This window comes from Athene cunicularia (assembly GCF_003259725.1).
Source record: "Athene cunicularia isolate RWA chromosome 8 unlocalized genomic scaffold, athCun1 chr8_part1, whole genome shotgun sequence".
NCBI classification, from domain to species: Eukaryota; Metazoa; Chordata; class Aves; order Strigiformes; family Strigidae; genus Athene; species Athene cunicularia.
The window spans coordinates 17,416,654-17,441,909 of NW_020799109.1; the positions used below are offsets into that span (position 1 = coordinate 17,416,654).

At 35.7% G+C, this 25,256-nt stretch overlaps 1 protein-coding gene across 1 annotated transcript in view; it reads left to right on the forward strand.

The window, feature by feature from the left end:
- The first annotated feature begins 5,080 nt into the window (after positions 1–5,080).
- PKN2 (protein kinase N2) overlaps positions 5,081–25,256 on the forward strand; it is a 31,053-nt gene continuing 10,877 nt past the window's right edge. Inside the window, exons 1-7 of the mRNA XM_026853462.1 lie at positions 5,081–5,380; positions 13,366–13,517; positions 18,074–18,191; positions 19,758–19,903; positions 19,994–20,207; positions 23,332–23,517; positions 23,797–23,906. Of these exons, the coding sequence (XP_026709263.1) occupies positions 5,149–5,380; positions 13,366–13,517; positions 18,074–18,191; positions 19,758–19,903; positions 19,994–20,207; positions 23,332–23,517; positions 23,797–23,906 (1,158 nt within the window). The 5' untranslated portion in view covers positions 5,081–5,148. The remainder of the gene's footprint in view (positions 5,381–13,365; positions 13,518–18,073; positions 18,192–19,757; positions 19,904–19,993; positions 20,208–23,331; positions 23,518–23,796; positions 23,907–25,256) is intronic.

Consider the following 25,256-nt stretch of genomic DNA (forward strand, 5'->3'; position numbering starts at 1 on the left):
GGGTAACTTTTTAATCATACATAAGATGAAAATCTATTTTTATATTTGAAATGAGTATGCTTATATTAAATGGCCAAACAGGCTTTCTTACTCTTTAGTTGTCTATTATCACCTATTTAAATGGCTGCTAAAATTCAGGAGCATATAAAAATGAATGGTAATAGATTTAGGAAAAAATATATATAGTTTTGACATGGTCCTTTTTTTTTTTTTTTTTTTAAGGTAGGTTGAGTGTGTGCTAGTAGCAAGTTAATGTGAAGTGTAAATAATACTGTGCATGAGTACTCAGCTGTTAAGCGTGCTATAGTTTAAGGCTCCACTTCCTTTCAATAACAATACCTACCATTGCCCTATTCAGTATTTTCAATGGTAAATACATGATATAAGGCAGTGCAGCTGTACTCTGCTTTTAGGAGCAAGTCTTTGGGAGTTATCAATGCCCAGGATTTTAGCATTATCTTTTTATTCTAAGAGATAGCAATTTGAGAATCTCATTTTGAATTGGAAATCATTCAGTTTACACAACTTAAGCAGCTTCTCTGATTTGTTCAGATTCATGGTACTCTCTTCTATCAGCAGTACCATCATTCAGCAATTTAGACATTTTATTCTTAAATGGGAGTTTGGGTGGTAAGTGCAGTTTGGCAAGGTACTGATTATTTGGCTCAGAATTGACCTGAGGGAAAAGCACAGGGCCCCCATGCACTTACATAAACAACATCACCACTGTATTTCACCACATCAGCCAGAATAAACTCTGTGCATTATTAAAAGACATGCTCAGACCACTACCCATTATTTTCAGCAGCTATACTTAAAACATTTCCCAGGAGTACAGAAATTGAAGGGTGGCATCTTGAATTCATCTATGTAAATAGATAGTTTTTGAGCCAGCAATCAAAGTGAGGTTGAGTCATTAGGCCATTGCAGTAGGAAAGCTATATATGTGGATTCCTTTTCCTTTTTTTTTTTTTTTTTTTTTTTAATTTTTTTTTTTTTTTTTTTTTTAAAGCAGTAGTATTTAATTTGTGGTCTTTGATAGTTTATTGTTGTAAACATAGTTTCAGTTTCATTACATGCTAAAATGTTTCAGAAATCTCCAGTCTGGCTCATAAACATGTATTTTCCTATTGCGAAGTATGCACCACTGCCTCTAACTGCTTTCCATACAGCCCAGAGCAGGTTGTTGGCAGCAGCACCAGGTGCCTGCTGCCCTTTGCTGCTGCTGGGGCAAAGAACTAGGTCAGCCGCTGTCTGCTGTGGCGCAGGGGCAAGAAGGGTGCTATGCTGAGTGGTCCAGTCCTAGGACCACCCAACAAAGATTGGCTCCTCTCTTCTAACCAGCAGTCAAAGCACTACCAGAATTTAAAAAGAAACTGAGAATCAATAATGGGCTGCCCATTCTTTTGACTTAAGTTTTAAAGCAGTGAGGCCTGTTCTCCGTTTTGCCAGCCGGAGTGGTTTAGTCATTATCTGCTTCAGAGCATTTCCACTCTTAAGGTACTTCATCTTAAATGATTCTAGGAGGGAGACCAAAGGAAGTGGCTGTGCAAAATCCATTGATGGTTTCTTGGCATAGAGAAAATTAATTATTTCTTCAGTCTTTGCCTGCTTGAGCAGTGCAAAGGAAAGGACCTGGGCCCTGCCTCCAACTGTTGTTTCTTTTAAAACACTTAATTTTCAGGTTGAGGGGACAGAACACCTAATGGATGTGAGGCTCAACCAGGGAGGGAATTTATCCAAATGGGGAAAATAATTTTTTGAAAGAATGTTCATCTCTACTTAGAGACTTGTAATAGGTTGTCATCAAATAAAGCTGGAATATCCTGTGTTTTAAGTCAGTTTAAAAGTAGAGTTTGAGTTTGGCATTTTGGGAGGCATTTTTTTTGAAGAAAAAAATCTTAATTCATTTCTCTTACTCAGCTATTAGATGTTCTGTCCAGTTGTGGCCATCTTGACATTATCTCCATTTTAAAATGGAACTTTGCTGAGACAGCTCATCTCTACAGCATGAGGATCTGTCTCAAACTTTTGTTGCATCCCAGCAGCAAAACATGTCAGCATAGGAGCAGAGCAACTTTGATTGCAGAACACGCTCTTCTTGCTCTGCTTTCACAGTGACCTTCGGGTTCACTGAGTGCACAGTTGCCTCCTTGGAAGACTGGTTAATTCACAGTAGCCTTTGTACCAGGTAACACCTCTAGGTGACAGGATACTTTTAGTTCAAAAGTATAATTAACTCTGGATGACAAGAGAGATAGGAACGTCATCTGTGGCGTTTGGGGGGATTTAAAGATGAATGCTTAAATGCACAGGCAATGCAACCATCTTTCAGTGTTAGCATCCACACTGTTGAATTCTTAGCTGTCTCAGAAGCAGATGAAGACTGTATCCTGAAACCTTTAAGTCCAGGGACAAAGATGCTGCTGAGACTGCTCAAGCTGAGCAGAACTTTAACTTAATTACCGGAAATTTGGAATGCAAATTACTAATGATCATGGAGATTTAATTTAATTGAAGACTTGTTAGAGACTCTGTATCTGGAACAAGGGCTCCAAAAACCTGTTTATGGAAGAGCACAACATCCCTTTACCAGGTGGGATGTAGGGCTTGTGGAGGGATAAAAACCTCCCCTGTAACAAAATACGTTATTGTTCAATAGATAAACAATTAACTGAAGTCTCTTTTGGAAACCCTAGTCAAGAATATTTCTGAATTATTTATATGTTAATTACACTGTTCTGTTTGAGAAGTGTACATTCTTGGCATAATTTTAGCATACTTCAGGTGCTATTGGAATACAGAATAAAGGTTTTCTTTTGGTTTTGGGGTTGTTTGGGGTTGTTTTTTTACATTTACTATTTGTCTTCTGTAAACTGAAAAGTGTAGTATCATGCTTTGAAGGAGGTAGATGATGAGATTATTTCTAGGAGGCTTGCAGAACAGATGCAAAGGCTTATGGTTTAAAAATACACACTTTTTTATTTACAAGCACTGTTTTGATCTGTTTTTAAAGGCTAAATAGTATACTCATCTTGAAGCTTTTTTTACATAAAATTTTGTTTTAGAGGGAAATAAAATATCTGAATCTAATTTGGATGTACTTAAATAGTTTGCTATACAGTTGCTATATTAATTTATTTTCAGTTTCAGTTGTTTCTCAAAATGAAACACTCAACACTTGGTGGTTGGTTTCCTTCATTATGGGTATTAACCTTTGTACTAGTTGCTCATCACTATTGATTATTCTTTTTTAAAAAGTTGATTCTTTTTATATGCCTATATATGGGAACAATGTCATGTATTTCCCAGTACTACTATTAATAGCCTCTCTACATATTATTTTAATCTGCACTAACAGAAGTGTACTTACAGGAATCACAAATGCCCTTTAAGTATTAATTTGCAAAAATTTTTTTCCCCTTTTGTTCCTTACTCTGTAATTTTTAAATTGCTTATTTGTTGTCTTTTTTGCTGATAGACAAATTCTGTGGCAAGATGGTGATTCTGACTACTTTTAATATTTAAGAATATTGTTAAATGGATAGAAGTGTTTTAATAAGAGGGGTTTAAAGATGATTTACTGAACTTGTAAAATTATAGTTGAGGACTAGTACATTGGATCTTGCTTACGGAAGGCAGTATCATTGTAATGTGTACAGATTTTATACTGTGACCAGCATTATCTATCGACTTGTATGGCCCAGGCATAACCTTCATGATTCTAATCTCTCCAAATTGTTTCAAAAACATAGAAGTCACTGTGAACTATATCTAGAGATCATATGTTCTGGGATATTCTTACAGTTTATTAGCCCAGTGCTGTACTACTTGAACTTCTTCCTGAGTGTTTTCTTCTACTATTTCCTCTGCTGTATTGTTGGTGTTTCCAACAGCAAAGTGATGACAACTAATTTTACACCCAAAACTTTAAAATTTTGGATCATCCCTTCAAATACCTTACTGTCCACCCAGGTATTTCAGAAGTCTAGGCAATTTCTTCATTGTGTTTAAGAAAATTTACTGAAATTTTGTCTTTTGGGTAGTTACATACAGATCAAGCCACACATTTAGTAAATACATCCTGAATTATGACTGGATCGGATTCTAAGTTCAGGAAGGCCTTTCTTTGATCTTCACTCACTCTAGCTAAGACTTCTGGGTAGGACCTAGTGTCTACTCATTGTATAGGACACACAGGGAATATTATTACATATGTAGTTAATTGTATTTGTACTTTATTGATGTAGGTTCTATAACATGTCCTTTAAACTCTTCTTGATACGTAAACATATGCTAGGCACAAGTATTATCTCATAGGTACTGGTGGTCTGAAGACTTTACATCTCCTACTCCCTTATTACATCAGCTTCTATTCATCACTGCAACATTTCAACATTATTTCTTTTTTTTTATTTTTAATTTCAGCCTAGCTTGCCTGCAGAAGAAAGTAAGATTATTTTTTCATGTGAAAGGCTTTACTTGAGGGATTTTTTTTAAAAAAAAATATACAAAATCTATTTTCCAGTAGCATCTTGACAAATCTTTATAAAGATGCCAGTATTCCTTTAAACATTTGCAAACATCACCAAGGTTTTTTAAACTATTTTTTACAGTCTTTAAAAGGAATTATTCTAATGAATGTACAAAAATTCATCATAGATAATAATTGTTAGAAGTTAGTCTTATTTCCTATATCCATTTGGTCTATTAAAACACACAATTAAATCTAGAAAATTACAAATGTGAGTCATTAGCTCTGAGGCATATAACTGCCAGGCAGGCAGCCATAACAAATCCAGAAGTATTTAAATCTTTTGGTGTTAAAAATAGACATAGTAAAGATGTCACTAAATTTAAAATAAATCTGTTGTAAAGTGTAACTCCAGTTTTAAGGTGTAATGTCTTGTGAGATTTGTTGCTTTAGGGCAACATGCCTGTAGACCCATGGTTAGTAAATGGTCTTACAAAGTGAGTGCTTAATATACAGAGGCCTAAAGCCTAGTCCTTTTAAGTGTGCAGCATGCGTTGTCAAGAAACAGTGTTTCCTGGTATTTATATTACTGTTTTTCTTTCTAGGGGGATGCCAAAAGTCTTCTAGCCTCTGAGAATGTGAGCACTGGCCAAAAATTGGACTTTTCAGATACAATGGTACAGCAGAAGCTGGATGAAATAAAGGACCAAATCAAGCGGGAAATAAGGAAGGAACTTAAAATCAAGGAGGGAGCAGAGAACCTCAGGAAGGTCACAACGGATAAAAAGAACTTGGCATATGTGGATAACATTTTGAAAAAATCAAATAAGAAGTTAGAAGACTTACACCATAAGTTACAAGAGTTAAATGCACACATTGTTGTAACGGATCCAGAAGATGTTGCAGGTATCATACGTTATTCTGAAATCTGTTTTTCTTCTTAGCTTAGATAAGCTCTATCCCATTTCACTTGAAAAAATTGCTCTGGGAATGAGCAAATCCATAGCTGGTGAGTTTGTTACTTATGTATGCCTATTTTTTGAGTCACAAATAAGTGTCCAGTCCCTCTGAGTTTTAAATAGTTTTCTGGGGAGCACTGTATTTCACAGACTGTTTGATGGTTCTCTAAGGCTTAACTTAACACATACCAGTTTTTCACTTTTAGTTATTACTATATTAAAATATTTTCAAAATCACTAGGATTTCCTAATAGTATTTCCACTGTATAGAAGCAAATTTCAGTAGCCTGCCCAGTGACTTTCTTCATGTTACACTGTAGGCATCATTTTTATTCTATGGGTAAAAAAATTACATTTATACTTAAAAGTTTAGGAGGTTGGTTTGGGGTTTTTTTAACTTTAACTTGTTTTTCTGTTATGCTATTTTTCTGACTAACTTATCAAAAATTTCATACTGTGGCAATGATTTTTTAAGTCTTCAGGCTTTTCCACGATAAAGCTACCATTTTAAAGACACTTCTGTGATTCTGTGAAAACAATTTAGAATGGTCATAATTTATGGTTTTAATTAGTATTTTCTGTGGCATGGCAGTGAGTCAGTACTAATTTTGAATGTATTTTTTAAAAATACCGGGCCTGTATTTTAAGATGGAATTTTGTGAAAATTTGTGAAAAACAGATTTCAGATTGCACAGACTCTTAGCAAAACAACTTGTTAATAAGTTTATTAACTTGGCAAAAAGTTAATGAACGTGTACAAGCCATAGAAGGTGTTTGTGAAGTGAAAGCCAAGCCTTAAGAAGCTTAGGCAGTAGAATAAAAGACTGCATCATCCTTGTGAGGAAAGCTTGATTACAGTGAGAATTTAGGAAAATACTGGCAGGTGATGTCAGCGATTCATACTATCTGACCCTGTGACAGGGTCAAAAGTGTTGCAGTGTCCGTGGTGGCCTGTACAGTATTCTCTGTATTCTCTGCATCCTTTGCCTTTGATCTTCATGAGATACAAGGGGCAGAGGTGTGGACAGCAGGAACTAGTGAGGCAAAGTAGTTGCTGCAGCATGGAATGGGAATGAATACAATAATGCATGCTTCATAGATAGCCACTGGGGGTTTAGTAGGCATGAAGCATTCTGTTACATATTGGCTAACATTTATGAAAATCCAGTTCAGTGTTGACAGTAGTGTGGCTTTTAAAGGAATGGGAAGAGTGGAACAGAAAGAAAAGTGTATACAAACTTTGTATAGACAGAATATAAAAATTTATGTGGACATGAATTTTGTGAAGTTCATCTAGTAGTAGAACCTGCAAAGTAGATGAGCACAGAATGCACTTGTTGAAATGCCCCCTTCCAGTGTAGCATTTTAAAACTCTAGCACGATGAATTAATGAGCAATATTGTCCTTGTGCATGATTCAGGGAGTGCAGTAGATCTAAATAATGTTGTTCAGATCCTTAGTACACTTCTGAAAAGGCCAGCAGTGCCCATTGCTTTTGTGAATAACTGCTAGCAGCCAGGCTTATTTTGCCTTGTGTTCAAATATGGGAGACTATATAAAAGGCTCAAGGGATAAAAGATAAAGGCTGATAAACTTAGGCGCTTCTACCCGCTTTTAATGCATGATTAACTTAGTACTATGTTTTTAACTTTCATTCCATTCAAAGTGTTATGGGTAGATAACTTTGAGTCTTACTTAATTATTGAAATATGCAAGAAAAAACTTACTAGTTCTGTTAAGATCTTTATATTCTCTGTGTAGTACAAGATCCATTTTAATAGACTATATTGCATAACCTTCTGAAAAAAAGTAGTCTTTTAAATTCTTTTAATATTTCTTTTTAGATCAAAGATCTACAAGCACTCACCCTCAAATTGAAACGTTTGAATTTTTCATACTGTTTGCCTTGTAATTGGCTGTCTCCTTCTTCATTCATGGTCACTAATGCATGGAGGGGGAGTGCTATCAGTAAGCATTCTGTCCATCATGAGACTAATGGGTGCAAGTCATCGAGGTGATACTCTGATTTTTAATACTGAAGTCTTAGGTTTAATTTATGGTATTAGTGAGCTTGACCATTGCAAAATAAGGTTAGTAATATAAACCACACCAACTGTGTGTGTGTTTGTGTGTGTATCTATCTATATATGTTCAGCAAATACATGGACACATAGCCCTAAAGATGACTGCCAACTGATAGAAGATACCTCCATGGAGAGGTCACAGGTATCTCAGTTTGGCAATTCTTGATTTTACTTGTTATCAACAGCGAGTTTAATATCTGTTTAATATGGAAGCTCCCCAAAGAAGTGCATTGTTTCCAGAGATTAGCTTTATTTTAAGTTATAACTTTTGACTTTAGCTCATGTTTGACCTTTTCCTGGTCAGTAATGACAAATGATTTAAAAGGGAGAAGGAAATATATTGGAAATTTTTAGATTGTACAGAGCATGAATGCTCTGAAAATAAGGTAAAGAGAATTCAAGAGCTGTGGGAGTCAAGATCTGTGTTTTCTTTATGTACTTTAATATTTTTCAGGGGTGGCCCTATGTTTTTCCTTGTCTTCTAGGCTATATTGTATAGGTATTTGCAGGTTCTAAGTAGCGAAGTCAGGACTGAGATCCATTGAGAAGTAACACTGGGAGAATCATTGCCTACAGGCTGATGATCCCTTTGACCTGTCAGACCTGATTGCTGAAAATTTTTTTGACTGTTTCTGTGGACTGATTGACAGGTCATTGTGGTAACTTGGAAAGGTCATTTAATCTTTCCTTGTTCCTGTATCTGAAAAGTGGGTGTGAACATGTATTTGTAAAGTGCTTCAGATTCAGAGCTGAAAAAATGACATGCAAGCTGTTGTGACTCTTACTGTTGCTTATGGTATCAAGCAGTAACTTATATTACTTTTTTGACAAACCACTAATTTGTAGTGTAACTTCTTTGTAAACAGCACAGTGTAATCGATACATGTTAAAACCATTAAATGTAGTGTTAATGAATCTACTGTAGAAAAATGTGGTTTAATAACTTTCAATTTCAAGCAAGTTAAGATGTTTTTATGGTAGTTTACCTAAAGATGAAAGTATTTTTATGTCCTAATGCCACAGGAAATAACTTTCACAACTATTTGAAGAACTGGTATTAAACCTTAACCAAAAAGTGTAGTTTGCCAAAAAGATACATTACTGACTGAGGGTAAATTTGGCAGTGGATGTATGATTCAGAAACAACTTTTAGCGTAACATAGGTTTACTTTACATTATGGGGTTGCTGGTGAATCTAGATTTGTTTTAGAAGTGGGACTTTGTACCCAGGTCTGCCCTTATCATGCCATGTATTAGTCATACTAGGAAGCAGAGTTTTAAAATTTGTAGGTCAGCACTTAAAAGTGAAGCAGAATGCAGCAATACAAAATGAGTAGGACAAGCCTAGTGACCATTACTGCTGAAAATCTGAGAATTTTACTTTAATGTATAACATGGGGATGATTACTTCAGTCTTCAAGATGAAGAAATTTTGTATCTTGAAAACATACTTCTATACAGATAAAATTGATATTCTTTTCATGTGCCTAAAAAGTAGCAGTAGAGCTTGTGGGGTTTTTTATATGACTCGGGTATAAGATTGAAGTAGCTTACCTATAGCAAGTCACTGATTTAATTAGGCATATAGTTGATATGTAGGATATATATAAATTGATAAATTAATCTGTTCCATAGAGCGGCATTAAAAGTGGATAGGGAGGTGAGACGATAGAAAAACCTTTGAGGGAATCCTCAAGACTGGATAAAACATGGAGAACGTGAAATCAAAAAGACAAGTTCATGCCTCTTCCATTCTCCTAAGTAACTTCTGAGCTCTCCACTTTATATCAAATTTGGCTGTAGGGGTCACAAAGAAAATAAATAATTTTGTTTAAGAATATGACTAGCTAGATTGTTTGGGAGATTTCTTTGTCCCTAAAAATGACTAGGTTAATCTGTTAGACACCAAAGTGTCTATAGAAGACCAATTACTGGAAACTGGTAGAGGTAGCAAACAAAATGGTAAAGGTAGTGGCTTTTTAGGCAGCAGACTCCACCTACCAGGGACATATCCATAGGAATTTCCTGGTAACTTTGGAGAATTTTAACATAGAATGACATTAATTGAAGCGATTTGAAACGATCTCCTGTCACTAGTTTAGTAGCTAAAATTAGCCAATATTGAATTGAAATTCAGTGGAACTTGAAAAGTTTCCAGAAAGTCAGTGCTTGATTCTCTCTGAGTGCAGAATGTACACTGCTGCCTTGGACTTACTGATGGCTTAGTTCAAGTGCTGATACAACCATCTAACTCCCTGAGAAAAGCCTGATGATGCATCTTTCTTTCCCCCTCCAGCAGTGCCTAAACACGCATCACAGGTATTTCTGTTGGGTATGACACTGATGAGGCTAACTGCAATTAAATATCCTCAAACAAGATTAAAATTAACTATTTACCAAAGGGCACTTGCTGCTAATTGAGTAGCTTAGCAGCATGCTGCAGTACCATCTGGGAACCCAGATTCAGAAAGTTACATGGGATCCTGGATTTCACACTGAGCTTTTGAAGAAACAGCCTACCTAGCATCTGGGGAAGAGTCCCCAGAGGAATGAGCATCAATCTCAGAACAGTAGAGTTGTGTCACTACTCTAATAAATATAATTTAGATGGGAGTGCTGGTAAAAGGCAATTTGAAAGCAAGAAGGTTTTGCTGGTGAGCACTGTGTAAAGACTCAAACTGTAAAGGTTTGCAGAAGAGCAAAGATCATGATTAAAATAAATGTTTTGGACTGAAAACTGCCATTGTCCTGATGTAATCCAGACATTTAAAAAGAATAAATCAGTTAAACTATCACTGTTAACTTACTTTTAAGTCTTATATTTTTATGAAAAAGAATATCGCAGGTGCTGGGGAAGCAGTACTTCAGCTTTTCCAGCAGCTTGGGTGTTTGGTAACAAGCTGCACAAAACTGCTTAGTGCTAAGCAACAACATTCATAATTGTTCAGCAAAAATAATGTGCTAATTACTTGAAATGAAGTCAAGTTCACTTGAAATACATCTGTTACTTCACTTGATATTCATTGTCAAGAAGAAAATGCCTAGGGGCACTAATCCATACCCTAGCAAAGCTCTTGCTGTCCTGTACAAAGTGGGACTTGAATGCATCAAAAATGGCAAGTCTTGGACTGGCCTTATTGACGAACAAACATGGCAAACTGGAGAATCTCTTATTTTACCCAGTACCTATCAATTTGATATGAGTATATTTAACTCTTGTTTAACTTTAAGCATATACATAAATCCCATCTATTGTAATTATCTGGATTTATTACTTATTTATATTATGAAGATGACCAATGAGATTTGAGCCCCTCTGTATAGTGCTTTACACAAACAGATCAGAGATAACTAGCCATACTGAACTGATTACAACCTTAATGGACATTACAAAGAGGGAGGGAAACAGCTAATACAGATGTAGCTTGTAGTGCTACTGCTATGATTGTCAGTGCTTTCCATAATAGGACCAGTTTGTCTGGCTGATTTAAAACTTTAATCTGAATTCTTCTATAAGAAGCTGCCTCAGGCTGCTTACTGAATTGTAATAGAGTTGGGGGGAGGAGAAGTCACTTGGAAGCCGTTTCTGGAAAGCTGTTGGTAAAACTTTTTTTTTCCTTAGGAAAAAAAAAAAAATTAAAATCTTTGTTAGGAAACCATATTGTTCCATGCTTGAGAGTTTAGTGAGGAGCTATTACGCCTGAAGACAAAACATGATTCCTTCCTAACAATTAGTCCATACTACAGAAGAGTTTCCTCTGTTGCTGGTTACTAACAAAGCATATAGTAGAACCATTTAAACTAAAATAGTTTAGGTCCACAAGTGCAGACCAACTCTTGAGATGACCCAGGTAAGTGATGTGGCTACACCTTCACAGTGCAGACACGCAAAGGGAGATAATAACAGCTACCTGGGCAACCTGAACTGTGGTATCTCTAATTAGTCCTTGTCTTGCAACTTGAGTGTTGTTCTTATGCAAAGGAAGACTGCTTGTGTGCATCTTTAAAAGCTGTGAAAACAGACTTCAGGAGCCCCACAGTCTTCCCAGGGATCATCAGAGGGATCTTTAAAGTGGTAGAGGCCTACATCATAAATCTAAAGTTGGTAAATATTCATTTATACAATTAATCTACTTTACAAGGAGACTTGACACTGACTTTCAAGCTTCACGTTTGTTCTAATTTTGAATAGACTATTAGGTGAGGGTTAGTTGAATGTGAAGACATAAGTGAGAGGAAAGCATGTTGTTAATCTTTGTTTTATTAATAACAGATTTAAGGTAAAACTAGTTCAAGTGCAGTTTCACGGAGAAACCAAGCCAAAACATTGAGGAGGTGAACAGAACAGATGAGGAATAACACAGATTTTAATTATTTTTTTTTTAAAAAAAAAAAAAAGGGGGATGCAGTACGAGTCTTGAAATGGTTTGAAGTGGAGAGTGAATTAGCAGCAGAGGAACTTAGAACTTCTCCTTACATTAAATCTGTATGTAGCATCAGCAAAGATTGCAATTTAGAAGCAAATTACACAGCAAACTTGAAAGTAAACTGTATTAAATCTCTAAAACTATTTATCAGAAGCTTCTACAGAAGAAATATAAAATGGCAGATAAGACATGTGCTCCCCATAACACTTCATAATTAATCATTTGTAAGTTACTGGTGCAATGCCTGTGTTTTCTAATAATTGAGGACTTCAGGAACTTGATCCATCATCCTGGTTTTAATTCAAATAAAATTAATTAAAATTGGAAAAAAAGACTGTACTGTTGGTATTGGGTAAATATTATCTTCCAGGAGACCAACTAATGTCATTTGCCCATAGAGAAAGCACTATCTCGTCGTTTGGGTAGAAGAAATCAACGACAAAAAACCATTATTATGGTGGACATAATTTATCCTCTTTTACAAAAAGTTTGAAAGAGAAGCTGTTGGAGAAGATAATTAGCTAAAAGGACAGTCATGTTAGAAATAGCATTAGGAAATAGTCCAGTGGCCACTTATTTTCAGTTCACTAACAGTTCATGTTGCAGAAGCTGAAATGTGAACCGGTGATTAATAGACTTTTCTGGAGGAGGATAGAAAAGTTAGTTTGACTATATAATTTTATTGATAAAACTAACTTGCATTCCATTAAATGAATCCAGCACAATGGAGATCTAAACACAGTAATAGTGCCAAACGGAAAAGCTTTATCCTTACCAGAAATCACAGTTTTTCAGTAACCTGTCTGCCTATATATCCAATTATCCCAGGATTCTGTTATGATTCCAGAGCAAAAATTGTTCAGCTTTATAACTATGGAAACCACTTATTTTATCTATTCTTAATTTTGACATAAATTATGTCTGCAGTGTTCACCGTAGAATTGATGAGGATCTACTTAATATCTGTATTTAGACTACGTCCATTAGTATTGAATATTCTTGCCCAAGTTTGCTTTTAAAACGCTTAGATTTAAAATCAGCAGCGTAAGAAAGCTTCATGGAAAACTACATTTTTAATTGACTCAGGATAGTCCAGAAGAAATAAATTTCCTTTGAAACAAAAATAGACCTAGCTGCAAACCTGCCTGTTCTACCACTCCTGGAAGTGATTCATGTGAATTAGGACATGTGTAGGAGTCACTAGGCTTTTGTGAGGCTTTTCATGTTAAGGCGCATTTGCAGTTACAAAGTAGCTCTGAACAGGAGAGTCAGTCTTAAGTATGATGTTCCAGCTTTTTTAATCCATAACTTAATAGACTAGACTTTAGGGTGGGTTGGGGGGAGGGATTTGATTTTTGGGTTTTGTGGGGTTTGCTTTTTTTTTTTTTCTGCACACGTTACAGCTTACTTTTAATTCACAGATTGTCCTAGGACTCCTGATACTCCAAATAGCGATCCTCGTTTTTCTACTAACAACAGATTGATGGCCTTAAAGAAGCAATTGGATATAGAACTGAAGGTAAAACAGGGAGCAGAAAATATGATTCAGATGTACTCAAATGGTTCTTCAAAGGTAAGGCTTCAGAATGCTTAAAAGAACATGAAATAACTGTGGATTTTCATATTGCTGTGATGGGAATGTATAAACAGTATCCAATTTCAGTATTTTTAGTCTGGGGTATATTTCTGTTAAATAATTATGTCAAATCTGTTACAAATTACCATTTTTTTGTTGTGGTTTGATACCAACTCAAGTGATTGTTTTATCAGTTTGTCCACATGCAATTCAACCTAAATAACAAATCCAACTTACTAAATTTAGTACATGTAGTAATCTTTGATCATCTGTGATTCTTTAGCAGCAAGGCTTGATATGACACTGGTATCTGATGCTTTTCTGACCTTCACTAAAAAAAAAAAAAAAATCCATTAGTTTAAAGTTGTAAAATGCATGATAATTACACAGAAGGTGGCGTTTCCAGATATGCTTCTGAACTGGCCATCTAGTTGCAGTTGGAAGTAAAAAAATTTGTACCAAATATTTGTTTTAATACGATGTGTATAGTATTCTGATAGAGTTGTTATAATCTGCATTAGTACACATACACATAAAATTTTTTTTTACAGAAGTGTGGTATTCTAGAACTAAATAGTATCAAACTCAAAGGCACACTTACTTCTAGATCTGATTTTTAAACACATGCTTGCTTGCACTCAATCTCTTTTGATAGCAACAGAAGTGGTCCAAGGAGGCGGGAGGGAAAGTGTTTGCTAACTGCTTAAATGAGTTTGACTTATTACATAGTCCGAACTATGAAATAAAATTCCTCATACTCTAAGAATCCCTTAACTCAACTGAAAGACAAGCCAAACCTTTTAAATGAAACAAACCAACAGAAGGCAAAACCAAAGTCCAACAAATTTCCCACCCACCTCCTGCATCATATTTTATAAGGGAGTAATAGTTCTCAAATGAGAAAAAAAAAAAGGGGGGGGGGGAATCCTCTACTTACCTGCCCCTTCACCCTTCATTAGTTACTCATTACCTGTTCTTTCCATTTACTTTTACTAAATCATTAAGGAGATGAATTTCCAAACTAAGGGGAAACATAAATATAGATCTAACAAACAGTATATAGTAGCTTGGTTAGATGTTTCTGAGTCCAGACAATAGTAAATAAAATTTAAATGTTTTAATTTCTTAATTGACTGAGCCAACACCTCGTTAGGTCAGTGAACTTACTAAAAAGAAGTGTTTGACTTGAAGAGTAGACATCTGTGAATTGTGTTGCTACCCCTTATAATTGATACTAACCAGAAAGTGTTGGAAGGGAGCTTCATGCTTCTGAGTGAATTACTGCTAGGGACTGATGGAGAGGCAGATTACTTTGTATCTGCCTACTGTATGACTTTTTTGTACCTTGAAAAAATTATAGAGAATGCTGTTCGCTCCCAGAAAAAGTGAATTTAGACTAGATAGACTCTAGATGCCATCAAGGTTATTCTGTCCCAGCAGCACTTCTGTTGAACCAACTGGTACTTTGGTAGCCTTATCTGAAAGTGGCCTGTAACCTGCTAGCCTGGGGCAGGTGGAAGAAATATCTGGAGTGCACCTTATGACTAAGGGCCTGGGAATGCTGTCCATGCACCACAGTCCCTCAGCTCCTGGAAACCCTGGAGTCTGCATCCTCTGGGGCCATGTACTTAACATCGGGTACACTTAAAAATAATAATCAGCTGACCCAAATGGATCAAAAGACATACATGAATTATGTTCCTAGTAATCCCTCAGTAAGTAACCTTATAACAGCCTGAAAAAAACTTAGCTAAACACTCAGGCTATAATATTAGACACTGTTAGCAGGCTTTGATCAGACTAGGTAGAAAGGATAAATTCTGGCTTGCTTTATAACTGAGGCATGTAATTAAAATTGATGATTGAATCTTATATTTGCAATTGGTAAATGCTTTAATCAGCCTGCCAGATTGTATATATAGTAACTGGGCTGGGGAGAGCAAGCTGGAAAACACAAAAAGCATTGCCAGCTTCTTCACCAAACAGCATGGAAATGGTGCGTATTCATTCTCTCATGTTCTTAATACTCACTTCTGAGTTAATTTGGCGGGTTTAAACTGTAGGCTTGAGCATGATGATTATGTTATAAAAAGCAGAGCTTAAAACAACTCAAGTGTCTAGATGAGGTGGACAAAAGGGGCAGAAAATGCTGCTTTGTTTGAATCCAACCCCATTAATCCAGTAGTTGTTTAAAAAGCAGTTGCAGGACCCTCTTTAAAAACATATTAAAACTCTTTTGTGACTTTTATTCAAGGTCATTATGTGATCTAATTTCAAATTTATTGTATTATTTTCAGACCTAAATTTAATGGAAGGAGGTCATAATTTGTTTCTTAAAAATGAAAAAGCAATCTGTTAATAGTAATAAACCCATCATCTCATGGGAAGGTCTTCCCTTTGTCCTTACTCTACTTGCTTCAGTAACGTTCAGCTTAACCTATTCAAACTTAAATGTTTCTGAGATACTGATCATCTTTACTTGGACTTGTGTGGATTCTCTAAGATCCCACAAGACCTTTGCAGATCAGTTTTACAGGCACTGTTAGTTCTTCTGTACTCAGGAGATGCCTTGAAATACTTTGTATTCAGCCTCCAACACTAAAAGAGCTGCTGAGTAGAACACATCCATTTTGATTCCGAAGATGGGATTTTCTGTCTCTTGAAAGCATAAGGATATCTCTATAATCCTGAATTACCTCCATTCTACACATTTGAAGGGCTGACGTTGCCCCTGAGCAAGCAAACCCATGTCGGTAAGAGGATATGAGGAACAATCAAGAGCAGCAAGATCAAAAATAAGATAAAAGTGAAGATACAGACAAAGAAACACTTGCAGCATATTTATACATCAGAATGATGCATGGATAAGGTTTAATACAGGATTCTATGGCTGTTTCTAATCTTTATTAGATCGTATAGTCTGCTGTAGACAATCTTTATTTCAAAAGTTGACATTTGTATTCGAGTAAGCATTTATTTAGGAAGTTCAGTGCACTCATTAAAAAATTGGATAGCTGACGTGGAATCTTAAAATACAAAAACTAGTGTCATTTCTCTGACATATTGATTAATACTAAAACTTAAAATCATGAGTTCTGAGACAGTGCTGTGCAGAGGGAGCACAATTTCTCTGTATGCAGCCAAAGCCTTTTAATGTATATTTCTTGGTGTATCTACTCTGCAGAACATAGGGCAGCATTAAAATATCTGAGTAATACATTAGGCACAAGGTCATAGAGGAGCTCTATGAAGGTAAATTTTTCTTAGCATATTGATATTTCTCACAGCATACTTCATGGTGCCAGTATTTCTAGCTCAGGGTATCTGCGCTACACTGCAGTTCTTTGTCTTGGTTGTGATAAGGGGAAGAATTGAATTTCTTTAACTTCTTAAATAATTGATAACTTCATTATAAAATTAAAAATATAAGTATAAACCATGTCCATGGGAAAGTAACTTATTAATGAGGTTATAGAGTGGCTACAAAATGAGTTAACCAAAATACCTTTTGGGTGGTAACAAGTGTGATACTCCTCTACGCTGACTTCTATTAATTACTGTGATTGATTGGTACTGCACAGAAAGGACAAATAGACTGCTTTAAATTTTCTTGTATGCTTTTTTTTATTCTTACTGCAAGTCAGATCACCTTTAAGTTGTCTGGTAATTCCCAGAACACGTAGAGAGCGCCATGCAGCAGCCATAGAAGCACATGCACAGTTCCACATCCAAGAACCATTTGATAATCCATTCTAAGTCAGTACATTGTAAGTCAGTCCTCCATTAACTGGAGGACAAAAAATGACATACCTGAGAAATGTATGAATGGCTGGCTGCACTCCTGACAAGGAAATGGTATCTTCAGAAATGTTCTCTCCTAAGCTGCTTTTTTTTTTGTGTTACTGCTTTTGAAAACAAAAATCGGTTAGCTTAGTTTATTTAGATTAAAAGTACTGTACTTTAAGTTGCTGATGAAATAGCTAATGAAGTAACCCTTGTATATTATGTATCTATTTATGCAAGAAAATATTTAGCTTTGATTTGCTCAGAAAAACAGTGTGTGGACTTATAATGTGCTATGTAAGCTAATTTCATATTTCTAATTTCAAGATCTAAAATGAACTCAAATGTATAATGTACAATAATTTTTATATGGATTTAGTGTAGCAAATTTGCCTATTAGTTCTATTCATACAATAAACTCGAGTTATTCTACATAAGGGTGGAGGTATTTTGCACTTACTATCTTATCCTTTCTTTAGCATCAGCTTACAAAACATTAATCTACACATGTAATATTGCTAGATTGTGCCTCCTTTATTCAGCTTTAAACAGATATGGTTTCCATGCCTCACAGCCTTTAATCAACCAGAATATGCCTCTGTCCTAATTTATTTCCACTAGTATCCTTTTGTGGTTAGTTGGTCTGCTGTACCAAATGAACTACAAAAATTTAGTTCTTGCCCTGAAAGAATGTGTGTTTTGAAGATTTTATTGTGTTCCATTTCATGAAATGTTTATGATTTTAACTTTTTGTTTGTTTGTTTTAATAGGATCGAAAACTTCTTGCCACAGCTCAGCAGATGCTCCAAGACAGCAAGACAAAAATAGAAGTTATAAGGATGCAGATTCTTCAGGCAGTCCAGACGAATGAATTGGCTTTTGATAATGGTGATGGAGTCGAAAGGAAATATGAATCATTAATGTCGGAATGCCATGTAGATATGTACACATATGCACACAGAGTTATCATAAATTTCCAGTAGAAATGTTAGACAAAGCTTGCTTGAACCAAAAGTAATCAGAGACTAGGCATACCATTGTGTGATAGGATGCCAGATACATCTGACTTCAAGCAAAATACCTTAAGCTTAATGGAGAGAAATATAATCTCTCTTCATCATCCTTTTTATACCTTATGCAGTCCACTTTTGCTTTGTGGTCTTCATTCTCCCTTCATCCATGCTTTCTTTTGTCTTAACAATAACTAGTAATTTTCTTTAAAGCGTGTAATCTTTTCACTATCCCAAAAAAAAAAAAAAAATCAAAGCAGGTACAAAGCCTGCTGTCATATGTAAATAGATTGACCTTATTATGACTAATGGGAACACAGATGGAGGCAAATTTTTGCTGGTTTTATGGGTATTTAGGCTAGATTGTGTAGTAAACGACTATTTTTAAAATTACAAAAGAATCAGTGTTTTTAAAACGACCTGACTTGAAATAGTTGTACTGCATTTCAGAAATAGTTTTAAACTTGCATTTCTTTGGAAATCTTTAAATAAATTTTAAAAATACTCCTGAGCTACAATGGCATGAGTGTACTATAAAACTGTGGGCATATCGGTACATCTCTAAGTCTTGAACTTTATTCATATTAATTTGTGAGTATTGAAGTTGTATGACAATGCTCATAATCAGGGCCTGGATATATCCTAGATAATGAAAAACCTCCTTGCGTGTGCGTTTTATGTGGGGTGGGGTTGATTTTCTTTGTTTTTACATTTATGATACTTCTGACTTAACACAAGGATTATGTTTATCATTTGTTTAAAAGAAAGGTATTCAAGCTAGAAAGGGCTTTTAAATGTTTTTTGTGTTCCTACTACTCTTAGAGCTTTAAACAGGAAGGAATATATCCAGAAAACTTCCTAATTCTGCTTAGGAAATCTAAACACTGCAGGAAGTAGACATAACTGCAGTTAACCCAACCCATTTGGGGAAGGCAGTGTATGGGACCTCTTACATTCTCCTTGCTGGCAAAAGCCAGAGTCCCTGGGATTTTGTGTGAAGCAGGAGAATTATCAGAAACTGATTAGGGATCTACTTAGCTACAGAGTAGTTTGAAAGATAAATCAGAGCATGGTTCAGAAATGTGGAAGTCTCAAAGCCTCCTTCTTGACAGCTAAATGATGTTTGAGACATTTGGCTTTTGTCCCTGAAGCCCTCTGAAGACATGTTCTTTTTCCTCCAGCAATTATAGCTCATCAAGGAGTAGGACCTGTTTATTGGATTGAGGCCCTGATCAATTATTTCTCCTTCAAATGCAGATGCCTAAAATTTCATTGTTTCTTTTATGACATACTTCAAGCTTTTTTTTGGACTACCAAATCTGCATCTCTCACTTTTCTTTTTTTTTTTTCTCCCCTCTGTTTATATGGGTGAAGGGTTAATATTAAAGAAATCAGACATCAGCATGGTGTTCAATGAAGGTTGTTTGTTTATATCTCTTTACAGCAAAACCTGTGATAAGCCCTCTTGAACTCCGAATGGAAGAATTACGGCATCATTTTAGGATAGAGTATGCTGTAGCAGAAGGTGCAAAAAATGTGATGAAATTACTTGGATCTGGGAAAGTTACGGACAGAAAGGCACTTTCAGAAGTAATTTATGTCATTACAATTTCTGATACTTTATTTTAAATGCTCTTTCTTTCAAGGAAAAAAAAATATTTTTTTTTTAATTTTAAAAAGGCGCAAGCAAGATTTAATGAATCAAGCCAGAAGTTGGACCTATTGAAGTATTCACTGGAACAGAGATTGAATGAACTTCCTAAAAACCATCCCAAAAGCAGTATTATTATAGAGGAGCTTTCATTGGTCTCTTCACCCACATTAAGTCCTCGTCAAAGTGTAATATCTACTCAGAACCAGTATAGTACACTGTCCAAACCAGCAGCTTTAACAGGTATGATTTATAGAACTTTTTTAAAAATTTTATTAAATGGCTTAAAACAAGTCTTTAGTGCCAAGTTTATTTCTTTCTGAACATATTTCACTGTCATTATTTTCCTGAACAAAGGCATTTAGAATTTCCAAGTGTCTGTGCACCCAAAAAATGCAGATAAGTTTATTTCTTTATTGACTTTTTTTAATTATATTGAAAAGGGGAAGTTCTGTCCTTAAGTCAGTGTGGAACAATATCACTAGCGTTTACCTAACACCTTTCATCTTTAGATTATCAAGCACTGAGGTGCGGAAGGGTTAAGTGACTTGCCTGTGTCATACAACAAGTCAGTGGCAGACCTGCAGATAGGCACTCAGCTTTTCTCCCAGTCCCTATTTTACCCACTGGACCACAGTGGCTTTCTAGAAGGTGAGATTTATGCTACCAGAACATGTGTTATATTTCTAAACCAAAGAGGGAGATCCTTACAAACAAGCATGGAACTGTTGAAGCCCCTATTTATTGGTGTGAATTATTTTCCTTGCAATTAAACTTGAAGATTTAAAAAAATTTTTTGAGACTTAGCCAACAGAGAGGGAACAGTGCATTTATATATAAATGCAAGACTGAGGAACTTCTAATATGCTGGGTTCAGCTGGTATTACTGTCCTTCATTTGGAACTAAACTGTTTCAAGAGATGAGCCATACTTTAACAAAGCTCTTGAACTCCCAGTGTTCTTAAAGAAAAGCAAATACTTTTGACTACTTGGGGGTATGGCACAAAGATGATCGGGGGGCTGGAGCATCTCCCTTATGAGGACAGGCTGAGAGAGTTGGGGTTGTTCAGCCTGGAGAAGAGAAGGCTCCAGAGAGACCTTAGAGAGGACTCCTAATGCTTAAAGGGGGCTACAGGAAAGCTCTGGAGGGACTCTTTATTAGGCACTGTAGTGATAGGACAAGTGGTAATAGTTTTAACTAAAGGAGGGTAGATCTAGATTAGATTTAAGGAAGAAATTCTTTACCGTGGGGGTGGTGAGACACTGGCACAGGTTGCCCAGAGAAGCTGTGGCTGCCCCCTCCCTGGCAGTGTTCAAGGCCAGGTTGGACGGGGCTTTGGGCAACCTGGGCTGGTGGGAGGTGTCCCTGCCCATGGCAGGGGGGTTGGAACTGGGTGAGCTTTAAGTTCCCTTCCAACCCAAACCATTCTGTGATTCTATGTTGCTTTATTAAATTTATGTAGTAAGTGGTCATATAAGAATTACTAATACAGATAGGTTTGGGGTTGGTGGTGTCTCCTAAAAATTTTACATATAACTATTAAACCAACTATTAACAGAATGTATTACAAAAACAATCTGTAATTCAAATGTTGCTGTAATTATGTGTAACTGAAACCAGAATTTAGTTTTGAAGTAGTGTAGTTATATTTTAAAACAAAAAGAGGAACTGTTCTGCTGAGCTGTGATGATAATAAAATGGAGCGAGTCTACTTGTCTCCCATTTTGCTTCAGTGAGACAAGCAGCAAAGGGTAAAAAGCATTAGGACCTCAGCCGAGAGCCCTCGTAAAGTTGCAGAGTGATAAGGGCAACTTTATTTAGTCATATGAAATCTCAAATGATCGGTGACCATGGGCAGGAAGTATCATGCCTTGTTTTTTTTATTATTTTCCTGTAATAAATAATCATGGGTCACATACATTATAGTGAGAAATAATTCCTCTTTAAACATGATTTACTATACATATGAAGCTTCTAATAGGAATTATAAAAACAGAGCTACATGCTTGTGAAGTTCTTAATAGTTTCACTTTCATATTGGCAACATAAAAAGCTTTTGTATTGAACTAGATTTAAATGAGCGCTGTCTTTGTGTTTTGCCTCTAACACTTTGTGAAAAATAGATCAGTGCTACTGTCATACTTGAAGTGCATCAACAGAACTTTGATGCACAGCCAGTTCTTAAAGAAGATTAGAGTCGTTCTGCTGATTAATTTCTTCCACCCCCCCACCAGAGTTTGGGAATGAAGTATTCTTTTACCTTTTAACCATTTTCGGGATCCAGTAGCATCTCTTTGTCTTCATAGCCTAATGCTTAGCTGTCACCTACAGCTGGTAGTTCCGTACAGGACAGGATTTCTTCTCACTGGTTTCTTGGTGTCTGTTCTGTGGGCTATAATGCTGCCAGACCATTTTTAGGTCATCTGACTTAAGTTTCTCTTACAAAAGAGTACTTTTAAGTTCATAGTTAAGTACATTTGCTGTCAAAAGAACACTGCATTTATGAGCTGCATTTCTAGATGACGGTATGATTATGAACTGGCTAATTTTACCACTTCTGTGAACTTCTAATAGTTAATTTTGTTAGTGATGTCACAGTTTTACAGATGCTATCTTGTACAGGATGAGTTAAGCCTACTGTTCTTGTAACTATCTGTGGTATTCAGATGTTTCTGTGCTGCTGGAGGAAACTCTCAAATTCAAACAGCAACATCTATGCTTCATTTGGTTAAAGATATAGAAGATTTTGAGGAGTAGCTTCTTGTCTCAGTTCTTACAAATCCATATTCAGTCAAGATGGAGCAATTCAATGATTTTAAATTAAGTACTAACTCAGATTTGAATTCAGCATGCAGCAGGCAAATATGATTTCTGAATGTATCTTAAACAAATCTGTAGTCTTCATAGTCAGTGTGTTCAATTACCAAAATGATGTACCCAATATTAATTGGTTATATAAAACTTGTGAAAAAGGTTATTGTCCCATCTGCAGCTTCCATCATTTTAATAAAAAACTTAAAATTTATTATCTTAAAAAATGAAATAGCTTACAACTTGAAACCGAATCAGTTTGGTTCTCAAGTGAAGAAAACAAAGATACTTCTGAAACATGGAAGAAAAACTTATTTTCTGTTATTTTGGTGAATTGTTGTTCCTTCTAGAAGGTTGAGTCCACATATTGGACTTTTAATGCTTATTTCCAGTGTATTTGTCTGTCTTAGATCTGTCTTTTGATTTCATCTGGTATTTCTGTTATACCCTGCGGGGGTCAGAATGTGAGCTATTGCCATAAATCAGTCATTAGTCATTCACTTTGTTTACTTAAGAACAGAAATCCTTCATAAATCGTTGTCTATCTTATTCTAGGTACTCTGGAAGTTAGGCTAATGGGCTGCCAAGATATTTTGGAAAATGTCCCCGGTCGATCAAAAGCCACATCGATTACGCTACCTGGTTGGAGTCCAAATGAAGCCAGATCATCTTTCATGAGCAGAACCAGTAAAAGTAAAAGTGGCAGTAGTAGAAACCTTCTGAAAACTGATGACTTGTCCAGTTCAGTATACTCTTACTTATTTTTATGCATACCTTTTGTTAATGTGCATGCCATGTTCTGTAATTTAAAATGCTAAACTGGTTTGAAGCTTTAAATTTACCTGTTTCTTCATCTGTCAAGTTTTTTTTTAAATTAAAAAACCCCACAACCACACTATTATGCCCCATAAGAACCAATTAAATTTGAGATGACATTTTTAAGGGAAACTTACTGGAGATTTTTTGTTTGTGGAAAATCCTCTTAAAGATTTAAACTGAGTTTGTGTACTTTACTTACAGATGAAGTCTGTGCTGTACTGAAGCTGGATAACACTGTGGTTGGTCAAACTAGCTGGAAACCTATTTCCAATCAGTCATGGGATCAGAAATTTACACTGGAACTAGACAGGGTAAAAATGTGGTTTTACTTCATTGAGAGCTTTAGATTAATTTCATATTGCTTTTTTTTTTTTTTTTTTTTCCTCCATCTTTTACAGAATGAACTCCCTGGGCTTAGGCTGTTATGCTGGGCTGCCATACTCGAAATTTTAACTTTTCTGGCCTACAAACTGACATAGTATTTTTAGCCAAGAAAAAGAGAAATGGTGCTTACATTTTTATGAGGATCATAAACTTCTCATTATTTATCAGTAAATTGTAATATCAGATATAGTTTGGTAATTTGGTAAAGCTATGTCATAGAATTTTTACAGTGCTTCTGTAAAAGTGTTCTCATGTGAAGCTGATCAATTCTTCAGGAATAATAAATAAATTCACTAATATTTCATTCCTAGACCTTTAAATGTTATTTGCAGGACACAACTATCTAAATTATACTTGATGTTTCTTTCCCACACCTTTTGAAGATAATTTATGTCCTACAGGTTTAATCAAGAATTTGGTTTTTAGGTACCTGATAGTCATAGTATTGTAAGGTACAGGGTTTTGGTGTTTTTTTTTCTATCAGTGTTTAAAATAGATTTAAAATTATATTATATGTGAGGAGCCTAAATGTCATCTCCAGTATATGGGGGGAAAGCCATCTTCCTGGTTTTACTCTATGCTCGCTGAGCCCCACCCCTCCAAGCCCCAAACCAAATTCCTTCCATCTAGGAAGGAAGCAGTTTTAGACCTGTCGATAGAGAAATTCAGGTTCTGGTTAGTATTGCAGAACAAAACTAGCAGCTGTGGAGTCCTGAAGCCTTGATTATTCTCAGATTAAGACTAAAACAAGTCAAAGTTTAGTAGCTGCTCCTACCAGCCTAGTATGTGTTGTGTTCACTGTATAAGAACAAATTATTAGAGGCTTTTTGGTGCCAGAAAAAGACTTTGCTTCTGCTGGCCATGACCATGCATTCTTCTGTATTTGAAATGCACATTCCAAACACCATCATTTTTTTTATCTGTTGCTTCTTAACTTTTGTTTCTTAAAACCTACAGCTATCATATATAAATTGATGCATCATGATGGAATTAAACTATGCTAACTGAATTTGGTAATATACATGCTGCTGTTACTTTGTATTGCAGGACTCTTCACGTTTTGTGACAAGCTTTTTTAACAAGCATATAGATACCCTAAAAACATCTAAATACCACTGGCAAGATATAGTAGTAGTTCTTGTTAAAGTTTTTTGTCCCTCTTTATTACCATGTTACAAAAACTATCAATATTTCTAGAGATACTGTATAAAGTCTCGCATCATGATGCATATGCTGCTACTACTATGTCACTATGCAGTCATGAAATGCAATTGATA